Source organism: Fukomys damarensis, unplaced genomic scaffold, assembly GCF_012274545.1.
Source record: "Fukomys damarensis isolate Sample0158 unplaced genomic scaffold, DMR_v1.0_HiC HiC_scaffold_38, whole genome shotgun sequence".
NCBI lineage: Eukaryota > Metazoa > Chordata > Mammalia > Rodentia > Bathyergidae > Fukomys > Fukomys damarensis.
In genome coordinates this window covers 2,663,373-2,680,494 of record NW_022900950.1, presented here as the reverse complement: position 1 = coordinate 2,680,494, position 17,122 = coordinate 2,663,373, and the positions used below count along the sequence as shown (strand labels likewise).

General features: G+C 38.1%; 1 protein-coding gene across 4 annotated transcripts in view; it reads right to left on the bottom strand.

Annotated features, from left to right (window-relative positions):
- Nucleotides 1-17,116, bottom strand: part of Larp1b (La ribonucleoprotein 1B) — a 129,717-nt gene extending 112,601 nt beyond the window's left edge. For 2 of the 4 annotated variants that reach the window (XM_010618863.1, XM_010618864.1), the window contains exons 1-5: nt 16,999-17,116; nt 7,869-7,927; nt 7,244-7,303; nt 3,591-3,780; nt 825-965 (exon numbers count right to left, since the gene is read on the bottom strand). In XM_010618863.1, coding sequence (XP_010617165.1) covers nt 825-965; nt 3,591-3,780; nt 7,244-7,285 — 373 coding nt within the window. In that variant the 5' untranslated portion in view covers nt 7,286-7,303; nt 7,869-7,927; nt 16,999-17,116. The remainder of the gene's footprint in view (nt 1-824; nt 966-3,590; nt 3,781-7,243; nt 7,304-7,868; nt 7,928-16,998) is intronic. The other 2 variants (XM_010618865.1, XM_010618866.3) reach the window with 1 other exon arrangement.
- Between the last annotated feature and the right edge of the window lie 6 nt (nt 17,117-17,122).

Here is a 17,122-nt window from a genome sequence, read left to right as displayed (position 1 = left end):
ATCAATAATAACTCAATCTGGCAAGAATCACTCCTGGAAGCTAAAGTTCATGTGAAAAATCTAAAGAATAATCAGTTCCACAGCTTCAAAGCTTCACAAAAGTATATACTAACTACAAAGGAGGAAAGAGCATCTTTAGAATAAAAAATCTCAACTATGGGTTCAAACAGTATCATAAGCATTCTCACATGTTATGCATTAATAGGAAAACTGTATCTGTCAAAACTTCATAGCCCTTGGGGCTAGGGATTTAGCTCAGTGGCACCATGCCTACCTCGCAAGCGTAAGATCCAAAATTCAATCCCAGTACCCCCCAAAATGTTAAGAGTCTAAATAGAAAAAGCAACTGAAGGCAATGTGTAATCCCGAGCGTTGGGGGTGGGAGTAAGGAAATATAGAGAAGATCTGCCCATGAGAACAGTTAAACTTCAGTGTTAACTGTGCTATGGTAACCAGTGATGCACTCTTAAAATCCCAACTACTCTGGAGGCTCAGGCAGTAGGATCACAAATCCAAGAACAGCCAAGACAATTTAGCAAGACCTGTATGCAAATAAAAATTAAAAGGGGCTGGAAATATAGTTCAGTGGTACAGCATTTGCCTAGCATGCGCAAGGCCCTGGATTCTATCTTCAGTACAACAAAAATAAAAATTAAAACACTGCTATGGTTATACTGTTCTTATGAATGAAAGTCTAAAGGCATTTATGGTTAAATAGACAAGCTGCTTGCAATTTACTGTCAAGTGGTTTATACTATAGTTACTAATACAATAAGCACTAAAGCTAAGTTTTTTAGTCATACTTCTCTTAGAATATAACTTACTTCGTGTATCATTTCTCCTGTTATTATGTGCTGACTTATTTGCTTCAGCTTGATATCTTGAGTTATTCCGGGATCCAGGTCTTTCTTGACTGTCTGGCCTAAGATCATATAAGTGGAGCGGTACCCACTTGTGCTTATTAGCTTAAAGAAAATAGATAAAATCATTTAGTGACAAGGCATAATTTTCACTAAAGCTTTGCAATTCTGAAAGCATGCCAAATTTTAACTAAATAGCTTACACGGATTATTTGTAGAGTACCAAAATAATCTTTTCCTTTTTCACCCAGATATTTGATAAACTTAAGTAAAATTCTAAATTTCAAGTGAAAAGCCAATGGTAGAATGCCATTAGAATTACTTTAAGTGAAATGCAAACATTTCTGTTTAATTTAGATGGATGGGTTATTTTAAATTATACACACACACACACACACAGAGATTCCTGTTAACTAACTTAATTCTTAGGCTTAGAATGACACATGTAAGATGACATTATAATGCCTAGGGAATTAGGTTTGGGGTTCAAAACACTTTTCGTTTCAGATCATTGTGTAACACATTTATCCGAAGAATACTACTAATGAATGATGTTTCCCAAAGAGGGATAAGAATAAGAATCTGTCCACTTCAACACAAAAATATTTAGTTATTACACATCTTCCTAACTCAAGAAGAGTTAGGAATTACAAATTAACTTTTTTTAATAACTGATGACATATCTAATTGCTATGATTACATTAGAATAAAATTTCTGAAGATTACATTTTCATTAATTCCAAAGTTAAGCTTTCTTATTTGTTTTTCTGCCCAACTGACATTTTCTTTTTTCTTTCTTGTTTTTTGTTTTTTGTTTTTTTTGGTACCAGGGATCAAACTCAGGACCTTGCACTTTCGAGGCAGGCAATGGAATCACTGAGTTAAATCCCTGGTCCCCAAATGACATTTTCTACGAAAATAAAAAAAGGCTCAAGGCAAAGGAAAAACTACAAAATAAATAAGGGAAAAGAAATGATAGTGTCAATTAAGTACTTATTTCCTATAAATCCCATAAACCAATGGAGCAGATAAAGGTCATAGAACATGAAAAAAAATTTTTATATCTTAAAAACACCTTAAAACCTTCTGTAAATTCTATCAATAACATTCTCATAAATGGGAACCAAGACCTGTCATGTAAAGGTACAAGATCCCAATGATGAATATAACTGTGTTGTGTACCTAAAATGTACCAATAAACTCAATGAAAAAAAAAAATTCTCAGGAATAAGCAAGTTCCAGGTGTGGTAGCGCATGTCTGTAACCCCAGCACTTGGGAGGATGAGGCAGGAGAATCACAGCAAGTTTGAGGCCAGCCTGGACCACATAGTGAGTTCAAGTCCAGCTTGAACTACATAGCAAGACTCTATCTCAAAAACACAAAACAAAATATATTCTCTAGGGGATCAATTCACAGCTTGATTTTATGAACACTCTTCAAAATATCTGGTGATAGTGTTAACCAATCAATTCTTAATAGAAGAAACTAACAAGCAGGACTAATTTTAGGGTGTCAGGTTCATCATCTATATGAATTCCAGACAGCTAAATACTACTTATGTCTCTAGGACACAGAAAAAAAGTGATAAAGTGGTTACAAGTTAGAAGTTTTTCTAATAGTACTTGGTTGCCCTGTTTTATCGACTTTTCAGCAATTAACCTTTGCTCATTGTATCAAGGGATCTTAAACATATCCTGCAGCAAATAAAATATTCAGAAAAAAAGCAAATTATTCAACTAAGTGCTCAGTATAGGACAGCCTGTTAGTTCCAGAATTAGCAAGTTGTCTGGCATCTACTATGCCATTCAATGTTCCCTCCCATGTTGTATTTATCTTGCGCTCACATACTGTGTATTTGCATGTTGTATTTACTGTGCAGTAAAGTTTTCAATGGCCTCTGTGGCACTCAAAGTGATAGAGGGCCAGGGATTTAGCTCAGTGATTCTGCCACCAGCCCTGCAAGCACAAGGTCCTGAGTTCAATCCCCAGTATCAAAATTAATTAATTAATTAATTTAAAAAAAAAAAGAAAGAAAGAAAGAAAGAGGTAGAGCTGGGGGTAACTCAGTAGAGCACTTTCCTAGCTTGTGTGAGGCGTTGAGTTTAAATACATTCTTTAAGTTACCAGGCCATATAGGCTGTGGACCACGTCTGTCTCTCAACTTATCTCCTGCCAAGTTCTCTGGGCTCAAAACACTAAAGAGAAAATGCTTTTACGAGGCAGGCACTGGTACCATTGAGCTAAATCCCTAGCCCAATAAATGCTTTTTTACAAAGCAGGTAAATTATTTGTCCCTAGACACCTGAAAAGTTCAGAGAAGATAATGGAAAAGTATGTAAAGACAATTCTTTTTCCTTCAAAGCCTGATTTTCAGCAAATGAAGGAAAAAGGCAACTAAAAATTTCCTCTATTTTCTCTTAGAAAAATGAGTCCTGAAACAGAACTCCATAAGAAACAGAGGGCAGTTCCAAGGCAGATTTAAAAGAACAGTAATCACACAGCTTTCTATATCTACTATCAATAAAGCTATAACTAGAACTTCATCCCATTTTCTTGCAAACAGCAGCATGAGTGCAGAGAAAAAAGGAAAGGCTAGCAGTCCAGAAATGTTACAGTGAAAAATAAGTAACTAAGGCAGATGGTTTATCCACTGATGAAGACCACAGACAAGTCTCAATTACTACAACTTTCTTCAAAACTTTATTAAGACGAAGATGCAGGTAACTGACCTCTCTTTCGCTGACTACTTGAATGAGCCTCATGCTCACTCACGTTTTCACCAGGACCATTGAATTTTGTTTCCCGGTTTTCTTTGCTCTCACTGTTACTTCTCTTTTCAACCTTCTCTTCTTTTTCTTTTCTAATTTGTGGCTTCTTACTTCCTTGGCTTAGGACACTCTGAAACTGCAAAAAGGTTTTCTAAACAGAACAATTTTTCATTAACATTTTCACTAGCATATCCAAAAATCTGTGATATACCTTACCTAAATATTGTAAAACAAATGACAAATTTATAAAATATAAAAAACTACATTTTGCTGGGCTTGGTGGTACACGCCTGTAATCACAGTGCTCAGGAGGCTGAGGCAGGAGGATCGCCATGAGTTTGAGGCCAGCCTGGACTACATAGTGAGTTCAAGGCCAGCTGCAAATGCATGGAGAAGCCCTGTTTCCAAAACCAAAAATAAATAACTAGGTAAATAAACAAACTACTTTTCACAAGAAAATATGAAGAGAAAAAAAGTCAAGTTGCAGGCTGGGAGAAAATACCTGAGCTAAGTATTTGATAAGGGACTTGTGTAAGTGCATATATATGTATGTATGTATAATGAACACTCAAAATTAAGTAGAAAATAAATCCAACCTGGGACTGTAGCTCAGTGATAGAGTGCATATCTACCACATCTGAGGCTGTGGGCTCAATCTCAAGTACTTGCAAAGAACTACAAAAAAAGATTACCTTTTCTTCCTCCAGGACTGGGGGTTGAATGCAGGACCATCACAGTAAGCTACTAAATTGCCCAAACTGGGCATGAACTTGTGATCCTCCAGCCTTAGCTTCCCGAGTGCTGGATTACAGCTTGTGACTGGAGTGCATTCCAACATTCTGGGAGACTGAGGCCACAAATTGGAGACAGCCTGGGCAACTCAGCTACTTAGCTAGACCAGACCCTACCTCAAAATATCAAAAAATTTAAAAAGGGCTGGGGGGCCGGGGATTTGGCTCAGTGGTGCCGCTGCCTGCCTTGCAAGCAATCGCAAGGTCCTAAGTTCAATTCCCAGTACCAAAAAATAGCCGGGCGTGGTGGCACACCTCTTTAATTCCAGCACTTGGGAGGCTGAGACAGGAGGATCACTGTGAGTTGAGAACAAGCTAGGCTATATAGTAAGTTCCAGGTCAGTCTCAACTACATAGTGAGACCCTGTCTCAAAAAAATAAAAAATAAAATAAAATAAATAAAAAATAAAAAGGGCTGGGGTAGGCCTTGAGTTTAATGCCCTCAGTAACAAAAACAGCCCAGGTGTTGCCACATGCCTATAATCCCAACACTCAGAAAGCTGAGGGAAGAGATCATAAATTCAAAGCCAAGCCAGGCCTGGTAGCACACATCAGTAATCCCAGCACTCTGGAGGCTGAGGCAGGAGAATCTTCCTGAGTCCAAGGATACACTATGTTACAAAGTGAGTCCAAAGCTAGAGTGAGTTAAGCGAGACCATGTCTCAAAAAAAAAAAAAAAAAATTAATGAGGATGTAAATTAACTGGAATTCTCATACACTCCTGGTAGGAGTTCAAAGTTTGGCAGTTCCTTATTTTTTTTTTTTCTTTTGTCACTTTGACACAGTCTCGCTATGCAGTTCAGGCTGGCCTTGAACTTACTATGTAGCCCATTCTGGCCTCAAACTTGTGGGGATTCTCTTGCTTCAGCCTCTGCAAGAATGACAGGTGTGCACCACCACATCTGGCCTAGGAGTTCTTTAAACAGCTAAACAAACAGGTACCATATGATGCAGTCGTTCTACTCGTCTTTGCCAAGAAAAAATGAAAGCATATATCCATGCAAAATTTTGTACACAAATGTTTATATAGCAGTTTTGTCATACCCAAAACTGGAATCAATGCAAATGTCCATCAATTGTAAGTAAATTGACAAACTGTTTCAACCACACAGTGGAATACTACTATGAAACAAAATGAATTAACAACAAATACAAATACAATTTTCAGTGTTCATTATACATATATATATATATATATGCACATATGTAAATCTCAAAATGATTATGCCAAGTGAAAGCCCCCCAACAAATCACAGTGACAAAGCATACAAATCAGTGGTTCCTGGAATTGCAGGAGTGGATGGGATACAAAGAATACGAAAGCAGGTAATGAAAACTTTTAGGGGTAGTGGTTAAATTCATTACCTTGATGGTGGTAAAATTTTCATAGGTATACACCAGTCAAAACTCATACAACTATTTACTTTACATATGTGCAGTTCATTGTCATTTATACCTCAGCTAAGCTATTTAAATTAATCACATATCAATTTAATACAAGGTACAGTGTCAAATGAAAACATGCAACCATAGAGGCTACCCCTCCAAAAAGTCTCCTGATAGGGTACATTAGAGCCATCATTCAGACCTTCTTTCACAGTTAAAATTAAAAATCCATTCATTGCACACTTCATAACATGATACGTATGTGCACATATATTATGTATGTATGTGCATGTACACTTAGCTCTTTGACCCAGTGAAAAAAATATAATCAAAGAAGACACACTTGGGCCAGGGATGCAGCTCAGTCAGCACAGCGTCTGCCTGGCAAGTACAAGGTCCTGAATTTAAGCCCCAGTACCAGAAACAAAACAAAACAAAAAACAAGCAAACAAAAAGAAGACATTGTACAAATTTTCGAACATAAAACAGGCTTCAGTTAGACATAAGCATTGCAGCATGGTGACAACCAGGTACCTCTATCAACCCCACACATCCCACCCTGCTCTCAACCTAAGAATACAACCAGATGAGGGAAATATGATGAAAAAAATCAAGCACCTAGCCAGATATGGTGATGTACCCCTGTAATGCCAGTACTCTGGAGGCCAAGGCAGGAGAATCACTGAGTTTGAGAACAGCCTGGGCTACAGAATCAGTTCAAGGCCAGCCTGAACTACACAGTGAGACCTTGTCTCAAAAAACCTTAATAAAAAGGGAAGGGAGTGCTGGGGACGCAGTTCAATGCAAAGGCTGTAGGTTCAATTCCTAGTGCTGAAAAAAAAAAAAGAAAAAGAAAAAAAAAAAAAACAGGCATCTGAAAAATAGGTAAGACTATAAAAAGGGTAGCTGCCAAATTTTCAGCACTTCTTTATCGTGTATATAATTTTATAAGAACACAAAATCTTGATTCATTATCATTTGTAATATGTTCATTATTACAGAAATAACAGGTAAAACTTACTGTAAGAAACATCAGCTAACAAGTTCATTACTAATACTACCGGCAAGATCAAAAGATTACTACAAATTAACAAAAAAAGTACTCATCAATAGATTAAGTCTGTATGTATGTCCTTCACAATGAAATTTTTTTAGGTTCATTTGTCTGTTCTTGCAGCACTGGGAATTGAACCCAGAACTTTCTCACTGAGCTACATCCCCAAACTTTTGCTAATTTGAGAAAATATTTTGCTCATATTGCTAAACCGCAGAAGCTGGGCTCAAATTTGTGCTCCTTCTGACACAGCCTCCCAAAGTGCTGGCATTGACAGGCATGTACCACCATGTCTGGCTTAGATTTTAAATAAAATAAACTCTGCATGTTAAAATGAGAATGTGCCTTTTAATTATTTTTAAAGGCCTTAAAATAATACTTACTCCAGTGTTCACTAATTCACCTGGTGTTGGCCAAAGAGCCATATCGCTGAAATCACTGGCCTAAAAAAATAATACATAAATGTTATGTCTGCAGATTCTGTTTTTGAATTTTTAAATAGAAGAGATATTTGCTAAAAGTGATAATAATGTTAAAAATCACCCATGTACATTCTGTCATAAAGATATTTGCCAAATTAACTGAAAAGTTTCTCCAAACAAAACACTTTGAGCTGGGGATTTAGCTCAGTGGCTCCGCACCTGCCTCATAGGTGCAAGGTCCTGAGTTCCATCCACGATACCACAAAATAACAAAAAACCCACTTTTGAAGTAAAGATGTTTTGGTCTCATGAGCAAACTGAGCAGTACTACATGATATTAATTAGACACATGATAACAGAAGTCTATAGGGATGTAGGGATAAAGGCTACAATTCTCTAGAACATCAGTGGCAAACTGTGGCACTTGTGTGGGGCGGAAGGGGGGGGTTGTCATCACTGAAAGCTTTAAAAGGTTTGCCACCACTGCTCAATACTATTAACTTCAAACTAATATAATTATCTAAGAAGAGATCCTATTTATTTTCAAAAATGAATAGAGTTAAGAATATTTCCTGAAAAGACATACCTTGTTGGATTTCTTTGTCTTGAGTATTCCTGCTTTTATAGGTTTTGGGGAACTGAGCTCTAAAGAAAAATACATGAAATTGTCTTAACAACTATGTCATTCGATATAGTTAGCAAAATAAGTATTATATACCAATTTCAGTATGACAATGTAGTCTTCACTTCTAACAAAATCCAAACTTCTGAAATTCAAATTCCTAACAAGAAATCATCTACCTTTAATATGTAGATTCAAATTGGCCTTTCATATCCACATCAAGAAGAAAATATGAATAGTTCAATTTACAAACTGATAGACCAAACCTTTAAATAATAGAATATTAGAAAACTCAGAAATATAACTGGAGCAAGGAATGCAGCAATGGGGATTGAACACAGGACATTCACAGTGACCTATACCCCAGGCTTTTCTTTTTATTTTTATTTTGAGACAGGGCCTCAGCTAAGTAGCTAAATTGTCCAGGCTGGGATAAACTTGCAATCATACTGTCTCAGCCTCCCAAAGTTCTTGGTTTACAGGTATATACCACCATGCCTCACTAGAAATATATTTTTAATACAGTGAAGTTCAACTCAAATTCTAATAGGTTGTATTTTTCTATGAATTAATACTTTAGCAAAGGTACATTCAGAAAATAGGTCAGAAGACAATTATTTGTCCTAGGAAACAAACAGGTTTGACAACCTTACTAAGTTTTAGCTAGAATCAAGCCGTAAGAAAGAAAATAACTAGTCTCTGTGTAAAAGTTTGTGTAAGACCATCACTGTACTTATCTTTGTCTTAAATAAAAGCACAGTGGTGGACAATAAAAGCCAAAAATACACTATCTCCAAATGAAGAAGCTTTTACTGCCTTTTAGTTTTCTGCATTACTTGGTCAAGATAACCAGATGGCACAATCATCTAGCTGAACATCATCAAAAGTAAACAAACAAACAAAAAAAAACCAAAAACATACTTGGGATCTGCATCAATATATATCATAGTAATCCAGCAAAGTATGGAAACCTATCAGTCATGGCAAAAGCCAATTGAGAGAATAAAGCATTGTTTGCGTTTAAAAATGCAAAAGCAGCCAGGCAGGTGACACAAGGCTGGAATCCTTAGGGAAGCTAAGGTAGGAGGATTATGGGTTCCAGACCAGACTGGGATAAACAGCAAGACCTTGTCTCTTTTTTTTTTTTTGGACCAGGAATTAAACTCGGGACCTTGAGCTTGCAAGGCAGGTGGCGGAACCAATGAGCTAACCAGCCCAAAACCTTGTCTCAAAAAGACAAAAATATCCAGGAATGGAGGAGATAGGGAGAAGGGGGAAAATGGAAGTAAAAAGGATCAAAATAGAATTAATAAGCACTACTTCCCCATGAATGTACTTATGTATTGCAAACTATACTCATTTTTAAAAAGGGGAAGGGGAACCAGGCATAGCGGTGCAAGCCTATAATCCCACCACTCAGAAGGACCTCCTCAAATTCCAGGCCAGCCTGGGCTACAGTGAGCTCCAAGCCAGCATGAATTACATAGCTATATGTCTCAAAACACAAAACAAAGCTGGGTGTCATAGCCCATGCCTGTAATCCCACCACTCAGGAGACTAAGGCAGGAGGATTAGTTTGCGGCCAGCCTGGGCTACATAGTGAGTTCAAGGCCAATTTACACTATGAAGCAAGACCCTGTCTCAAAAACTAACAAACAAAAAAGGGGGTGGGGGATACTTAACTAAAACTAAATAATAATAATAATAATAATAATAATAATAATAATAATAATAACAATAATAATAACAATAATAATAAAATTTTTAAAAATCCAGAAGAAATTTGGTTTGTCTTGCTATTGTCAAACAAGAGATCAAACCCAAGGCTTTGACACTGAAGTATGTCCTCTTTAATTCATTCACTTGAAATAAGAGTCTTGCTAAATTGTTCAGGTTGGCCTTGTACTTGCGTTTCCTGTTAGCCTCCCAAGTAGCTGGGATTACAGGCATGCACTACCATGCCTGGTTGAAAGCAGTTTTAAATTAGATATAGAACACTTAATTAAAAGAAGAAAGTGATGATGTAATCAGGGATGGGCAAATAGGGTATCTTGAATCTTCTATTTTTAAAGTACTATAAATTCATGACCACTCCTATTATCTTTCTAAATTAGGTACCCACATACACATGCCATAAACATGCACATGTGCATAAGGATAAAGTATTTCATTAAGAAAAACTACATGCAGGAAACAGGGTTAGTGATATACATCATAATCCTAGCAGTCCGAGAGGCTTATGCAGGAGGACCCGATTTAAGCCAGTCTGGACAACTTAGCCATTTCACAAAACCTTGTCACAAAATTTTTTAAAAATACATTCATTCATTCATTTAGAAGGTTGGGGATACAGCTAAGTGGTGCCCATATCTGCCTCAGTGTAAGGTACCAAAACAAAACAAAACAAACACCAACATGTTTCACGTTCATTTAAAGACAGGGTATTGCTATACACTTCAGTCTGGCCTTGAACTGCATAGGACAGGCTGGCCTCAAACTCAGGGGAGGATCTTCCTGCCTCAGCCTCCAGAGTGCTGGGATTATAGGTATGCATCACCTCACTCAACAAATAAAAAAAATTTTACAGGGATTTAATTCAGTGGTGCCATACCTGCCTTGCAAGCACAAGGTCCTGAGTTCAATCCCTGGTACTAGGAAAAAAAATTTCTTTTAAGGTCTGGGAATGTAGCTTAATACAAAGGCCCTGGGTTCAATCCCAGTCCTAAAAGACATACATGATGCAAGAGGGAAAAAATTGAAAAATATAGGTAAGTAGAACAAAAATGAACGCTAGGGATACACATAGCTCACTGGCACAGCACTTGCCTAACATGCTCAAGGCCCTAGATTTGACCCTGTGCACAATACCAAAAATAAAAACAAACAAAAACCTCAAGGGAAGGGGGAAAAAACCTAACATTACATAAGCTGATTTAAATATGCTTTGTACATTTTATTATTATATTTTATAAAAACTATGTGGTATATAGCCAGGCTTAGTGGCACTCAGGAGGCTGAGACAGGAGGATCACTGTGAGTCTGAGGCCAGCATGCGCCACGTGGTGAGTTCAAGGCCAGTGTGCACTACATTGCAAAACCTTGTTTCATAAAACAAATTAAAAAAATTTTTTTTAAAAACCATACATAGCTGGGCACAGGTGGTACATGCCTAAAATCCCAGCACTTGGGAAGAAGCTGAGGCAGGAGGATCGCTGTGAGTTCAAGAACAGCCTGGGTTACATAGTGAGTTCCAGGTCAGTCTCAACTACATAGTGAGACCCTGTCTCAAAAAACAAAAAATAAACAAAAACATGCAGAGTATATAATTCAAGAGACTTTTACCTATATATGGAAAACATGCTAAAAATGTTGCTAATAAATAAATTATGTGCTTTGTCATAAAATAGTTTCATACTTTAATGTTTGATGTAAATAGAAAGTAACAGGGATAACCTATCCAAGGAGACTTTGTCAAACAATCATGAGTCTAAGATCAGAAATTAAAGATTAAAAAATTATGCAGAACACACACCAAAAAAAACCCTCTTTCAACGCTAAGTGATATAATTGAGTTAACTAGGAGAAATATGTAATGACAGAGTAAGAATGTTTTTATCAATTTAAATCAGGGCCAGGTGGCACATGCCTGTAATCCTAGAGTTTGAGAGGCTAAGGCAGGAGCAACATTATTAAGTTCAAGGCCAGCCTGAATTTCAAAGTAAGACCATGTCCAAAAAGATAAATAAATAAAAATATGTTTTTATGGATTTAGAAATATTTATGTCCCGTACTCAGGGTTTAAGAATAACCAGGTATGGTAGCACATGTCTGTAATCCCAGAATTTGGGAGGTTGAGACCAGGAGGATCGCTGTAACTTCGAGGCCAGCCTGAACTACATAGTAAGATCTTCCGTCTCAACCCACCCCCCCAGAAAAAAGAAAAACCTTGCTTGGCATGGTGGCACATGCCTGTAATCCCAGGACTCAGGAGACTAAGGCAGGAGGATCTCAAACTCAAGCCCAGACTGGGCTACGTAGCAAGACCCTAACTCAAAAACCAAAACAAAAGGATAACCTTACATTGAGTTAAAGACATCACACCCCAGAGATCTACGCATACTTTTGTTTATAACAGTGCAATTCATAATGCAGTAGCTAAATCTTGGAAAAAGCCTATATATCCATCAACAGATGAATGGATAAAAGAAAATGTGGTATTATGACTCTGCCATAAAAGGATAAACTTGAGTCATTTGTAGAAAATGGATGCACTCTGAGCTCATAATGTGTAGTAATTCACACAAGTTTAAATATAACATGGTTTCTTTTATATGAAAAACTCACATGTATATATAGTAGTATATTACACATATTATACATTACATATACATATGAAATAAAGACAGATAATAGGAAAAAATAGGGAGAAAAAGTATTTTAATCCAGTGCTGGCAACATACCTAAAAGTGTACCTTGACTTAGTACAACTGTCTTACATGTTTTATATATTCTTTGGTCTATTAGTCTGGTTTTCAATCTGTCTATATGATCATTAACTTCATAAGGTCTTATAAATAAATCAATCTGATGCTAGAAGATTAGAGGTGAAGGAAAGGGGGAACAATATTGAGATGTGTTATGGACATGAACCAATTCCCTACAGTGAATATAATCATTATGTACTGCAAATATGTAGTAATAAAAGTAAAATTTTAGATGCTAAAAAATTAAAATTAAATAAAATTAAAATTCAGGGGGAAAAAACAAAAGAACCTTACAATCATGTTCAAACAGATGAAACCTAAGTTTATGCTATCAGTGGCTCTAAGTATGTAACATAGCCAGATCCTGTCTCTAAAAAAAAAAAAAAAAAATGATCTACACATACATCTTGAATGTATTTTTAGAAAAATGATCCAAAACTTTTTTTTTTTTTTTTGGTACAAGAGACTGAACTCAGGACCTTTTTTGCTTGCAAGGCAGGCGGCAGCACTACTAGGCTAAATCCCCGGCCCCCAAATAATTTTAAATATTATTCTTTGAAGAAATGTTATTGTTAAACCACAGCACTCTATAAGGAGATAATTCTAGATAGACAAAGAAAACTTATTTTCAGGAGCTTCAAGTCTTCAAATTCTTTTTTTTTTTTTTTTGGTACCAGGGATCGAACCCTGGTCCTTGTGCTTGTGAGGCAGGTGTGGCATCACTGAGCTAAATCTCAGCCCAAGGAGCTTGAATTCTAAAATTCTACGCAGAAACTGTAAAACAGATTGTTTTGCTCACTTTAATTCTTATGATTATGTAATTTTTAGCAGTTTTAATTAAGAAAATGTACATTTTCTGATGTTTAAGAAAAAACAGTAACATCATTTTGCTCCAATAAATGGGTATGCAAAAATATCTTACGTTTTTATAAAAAAGACTTTAATTTTCTTACTCTAATAATGGGAATACTGATTTATATAGTCACTAGAAAGCAGTATCAACTAATAAATATACTGTGATAGTTTTATTTCAACATGTACCCCTGAAGTGGGGCATGGTGGGGTCACAACTGTAATCCAAGCACTTGGGAGGATGAGGCAGGAAGTAAGTCTGTAAATTCAAGGACAGCCTGGTCTACTTACTGATTTCAAAACCAGCCTGAACTACACAATGGAGACCCTGTCTCAAAAAAGAAAAAAAAAATCCAAACTAAATAAACAAGTAGGCTAGGATGTAGTTCAGGGGCAAAGCACCTCTGGGTTCCACTATTCCCAGTACCAGACACAGCCTGGGCAGTTTGGTGAGGCCTTGTCTCAAATTTAAAGAGAGAAATAGAGAGGGGAGAGAGGGGAGAAAGGGAGAGGGAGGGAAAGAGAGAAGGGAGAGGGTGGAAGAAAGGGGATGGGGGAGAAACAGAGAGAGAAGGGAGAGAGAGAAGAGGGAGAGACAAGGGAGAGAGGGGAGATAGCAGGGGGGAGGGAGAGAGAAGGGAGGAGGGAGAGAGAAGGGAGGAGGGAGAGAGAGAGGAGGGGAGGGAGAGAACCTCCTCGCTTATACCTCCTGGTTCTAAAGCAGAGGAAATTCATGATTCATGTCCTAAAATACCCCTCCCTCATGTTTCCTATAATGTATCTAAATCTCGCAAACTTTCAGGCAAAATGTTGTGGGATATAATTTTTTTACCTCATTAATAGAGTGACAAACCCAAGTTTGGCCAGGGTAGACTTGGGATAAGTCTGTTAATATAGCATAATCAATATCCTTTCTTGGGAGGGCATCTTGATACATGCCTGTAATCCCAGCTATTTGGTAGGCTGAAGCAGGAGGGTTGAAAGTCAAGGCCAACCTGGGAAATTTAGCAGAATTCTATCTAAAAAAAAAAAGAAAAAGAAACAGGGTTTCACTATACAGTCTAGACTGGTCCTCTAACTCTGGATGATCCTCCTGTATTAGCCTCCCACTGCTGGGATTACAGGCATGTGTCACCATGCCTGGCCTATCAAAACTGGTTGTATAACCAACAGAGTTCATATTTTGGTAGTTCACTTAATACTATAACATATAATTATATGGAAATAGAAAGGTAAGACAGTCAATAATAAAATGCCCTCCTAGGCCTTACTTTGCTAAATTCTATGGAAACTTTGCTTAAAGGTATTCTCTCCAGTTAATAGTGAACCAACAGATCTTCTCAGCTAAGAAGTAATTATGCCAATACTAGAGGTAGAACAAGGTTTTTTCCCTGCAGGTTTAAAGTTTGTTGTTTTTTTGTTTTGTTTTGTTTTGTTTTCCCTGCAAGCACCAAAATTTATGCAGAATTAATGAAGAGCCCGAAATGGTGCTGCCTGTAATCCCAGCACTGAGAAGGGTGAGGCCAACAAACTGCAAATTTGAGCCCAGTCTGGGTAATTTGGTGACTTAAGACCCTATGTCAAAAATTTTAAAAGGATGCGGATGTAGCTCAGTGCAAAGGCCAAGTTCAATCACCAGTGCGGGGTTGGGTGGGGGGGACAAAGTAAAGAAGAGGGCCAGAGATTTAGCTCAGTGGAGCTAGAGCTTGTCTGGCAAGTCCTCAGTCCGAGCCCCAGTCTGCATTTAAAAAAAAAAAAAAGAATCAATGAATGAAGGGGACTGGAAACAGCTCATCAGTGGTAGAGCACTTATCTAGCAGGCCTGGGTCTTTGGTTTGATCCCCAGCACCAAATAAACAGGTTTTTAAAAAGAATTATTGGGGGGGGCAGGGATTTAGCTCAGTGGCACCATGATAAATAAGTAAAAAGTAAAAAAAAAAAAAAAAAAAAAAAAAAAAAAAAAAAAAAAAAAAAAAAAAAAAAAAAAAAAAAAATTAATGAAGAACATCATGTTAAGTGAAGTAAGCTAGGCTCCACAAGTAAAGTATCACATATTTTTCCTCATCTGAGAAAACTAGGGGGTAAAAAGAGACTGCAAGAAAAGCAGAAGGGAGATCATTAGCACTGAGGAAGGGAATGGGCAAGGGGGAGAGAATAAGAGGAAAAACGAGCGAAGTATGTTATGCAATGCACAGATATGCCAAAATTAAACTAATATGCTCTAATAAAAAGCCGCTTTAAAGAATTTTAAATTGTATCATCTTCATACACTTCCTAGTGTAACTGGTACTTTCTTTAAGCTTTGTCATGGCTCACTAAGCACCAGCAGAAAAAAAAGAATTGAAGCCAGGCATGGTGGCACATCGTGGTGGCCTGTAATCCCAGGGATTGGGAGGCTGAAGCAGAAGGATTGCCAAGAGTTTGAGGCTAGCCTGGGCTACGTAGTGAACACACAGTGCGACCCTGTCTCAAAAAACAAACAAAAATTGATAGAGGTCTATTTAAATACTGATTACACTTATGGTGTGGGGTTATAACAATCATTTATACCATATCCCTTTATCTCATTCGTCTTCACGACCCTGTAAATATGCTCTAATATTTCCTAAGCCATTGCTGACCTTTGTGAAACTAGCAAATTATCAGCTATAATTTCGAAATTTAAAAGTTCAATTAATTTACAACTTAGAGAGCAAATGAAGATACTGCTTTTTGTCTTCGTTTTATTTAGCATCCCCCACCCCCACAAACTCAGAACCTTGCGCTTGCCAGGCAAGCAGGGCGCCACTGAGCTAAATATCCCTGTCTTTTTTTTTTTAACTGTAGTTTCTACAACCAAACTAAAGAACCAAGGGCCCTAAATAACTTAATACTTTGACCAGCACGCAAACAAAATGGCACACTCTAACCCCTGCTAATGCGAATGAGGGCTAACTCATGGCAGAAACTATCATTTATCCAACTTGCAATCCACTTTAATGTAAAACTATCCGATCTCAATCATTCCAACACAATCAAAGCAATTTAATACTAACTACATTTAGCAGCCTCCCCTTTCCCTAGGGCTGGTGATCAACCCAAAGACCTGGCTCACACAAGCCAGCTAAGCGCTGCACCACTGAGGACGCGCACTACCTCCTTTTACAAAGTTCTGAGGGAGGGGGCAAGGAGGAGAGGGGTTAAGTAAAACGAATTATGCTGTGTTAGGTACACGTATCATCTCCACGAAGTTCTTGCTAGGTAGCACAATCCGGTCTCGAATTTGCCATCCTCCTGCCTTAGCCTCTCCAGCAGCTGGGGTTACAGTCGAGTGCTACCGCTCCCCGCTAGGATCTCACTTTAAATGGAACTACTTAACAGTGTTTTGAAGATTAAGATATTCAGCTCAATCTTTTCACAAAAGATCGCAATCCCGCTTCCAATCGGCATAAATCCTCTGGCTCCGACTCGCGTCAACCCGTCTTTTAAAAGTCCACAGAAAAACTGCCCATAGGATGCACTGTGACATCTAGTCACTTTCCCAAGTCCCTAACACGCGCGGCGGTGCCAGTCTGCCCGCGCGGCCAGGCTCCCCTCTACGTGCCCCTGCCAGTCAAGGAGAACCTGAGGTCCCACCTCTTCCTGTCGCGCGCTCCCTTCCCAGATGTCCATTTATGTAAATAAGCAAAGTGAATGACACTTTGGCACAAAACACCTCGAGTGACAGGGACGGGGCTTCCCCTCCCCTGTCCCGTGCCCACCGCGGGGCAGCCACAGACCTGCTTCCAGGGTGTCCGGCGGGGCCGGCGACAGCTCCGTCGTGGCGGGGGGCAGGTGCTGCGGCGGCTTTTTGGTCCAGGGGTTCTCTCTGGGCGGCGGAGGCTGCAGCGACTCCACCCGGCC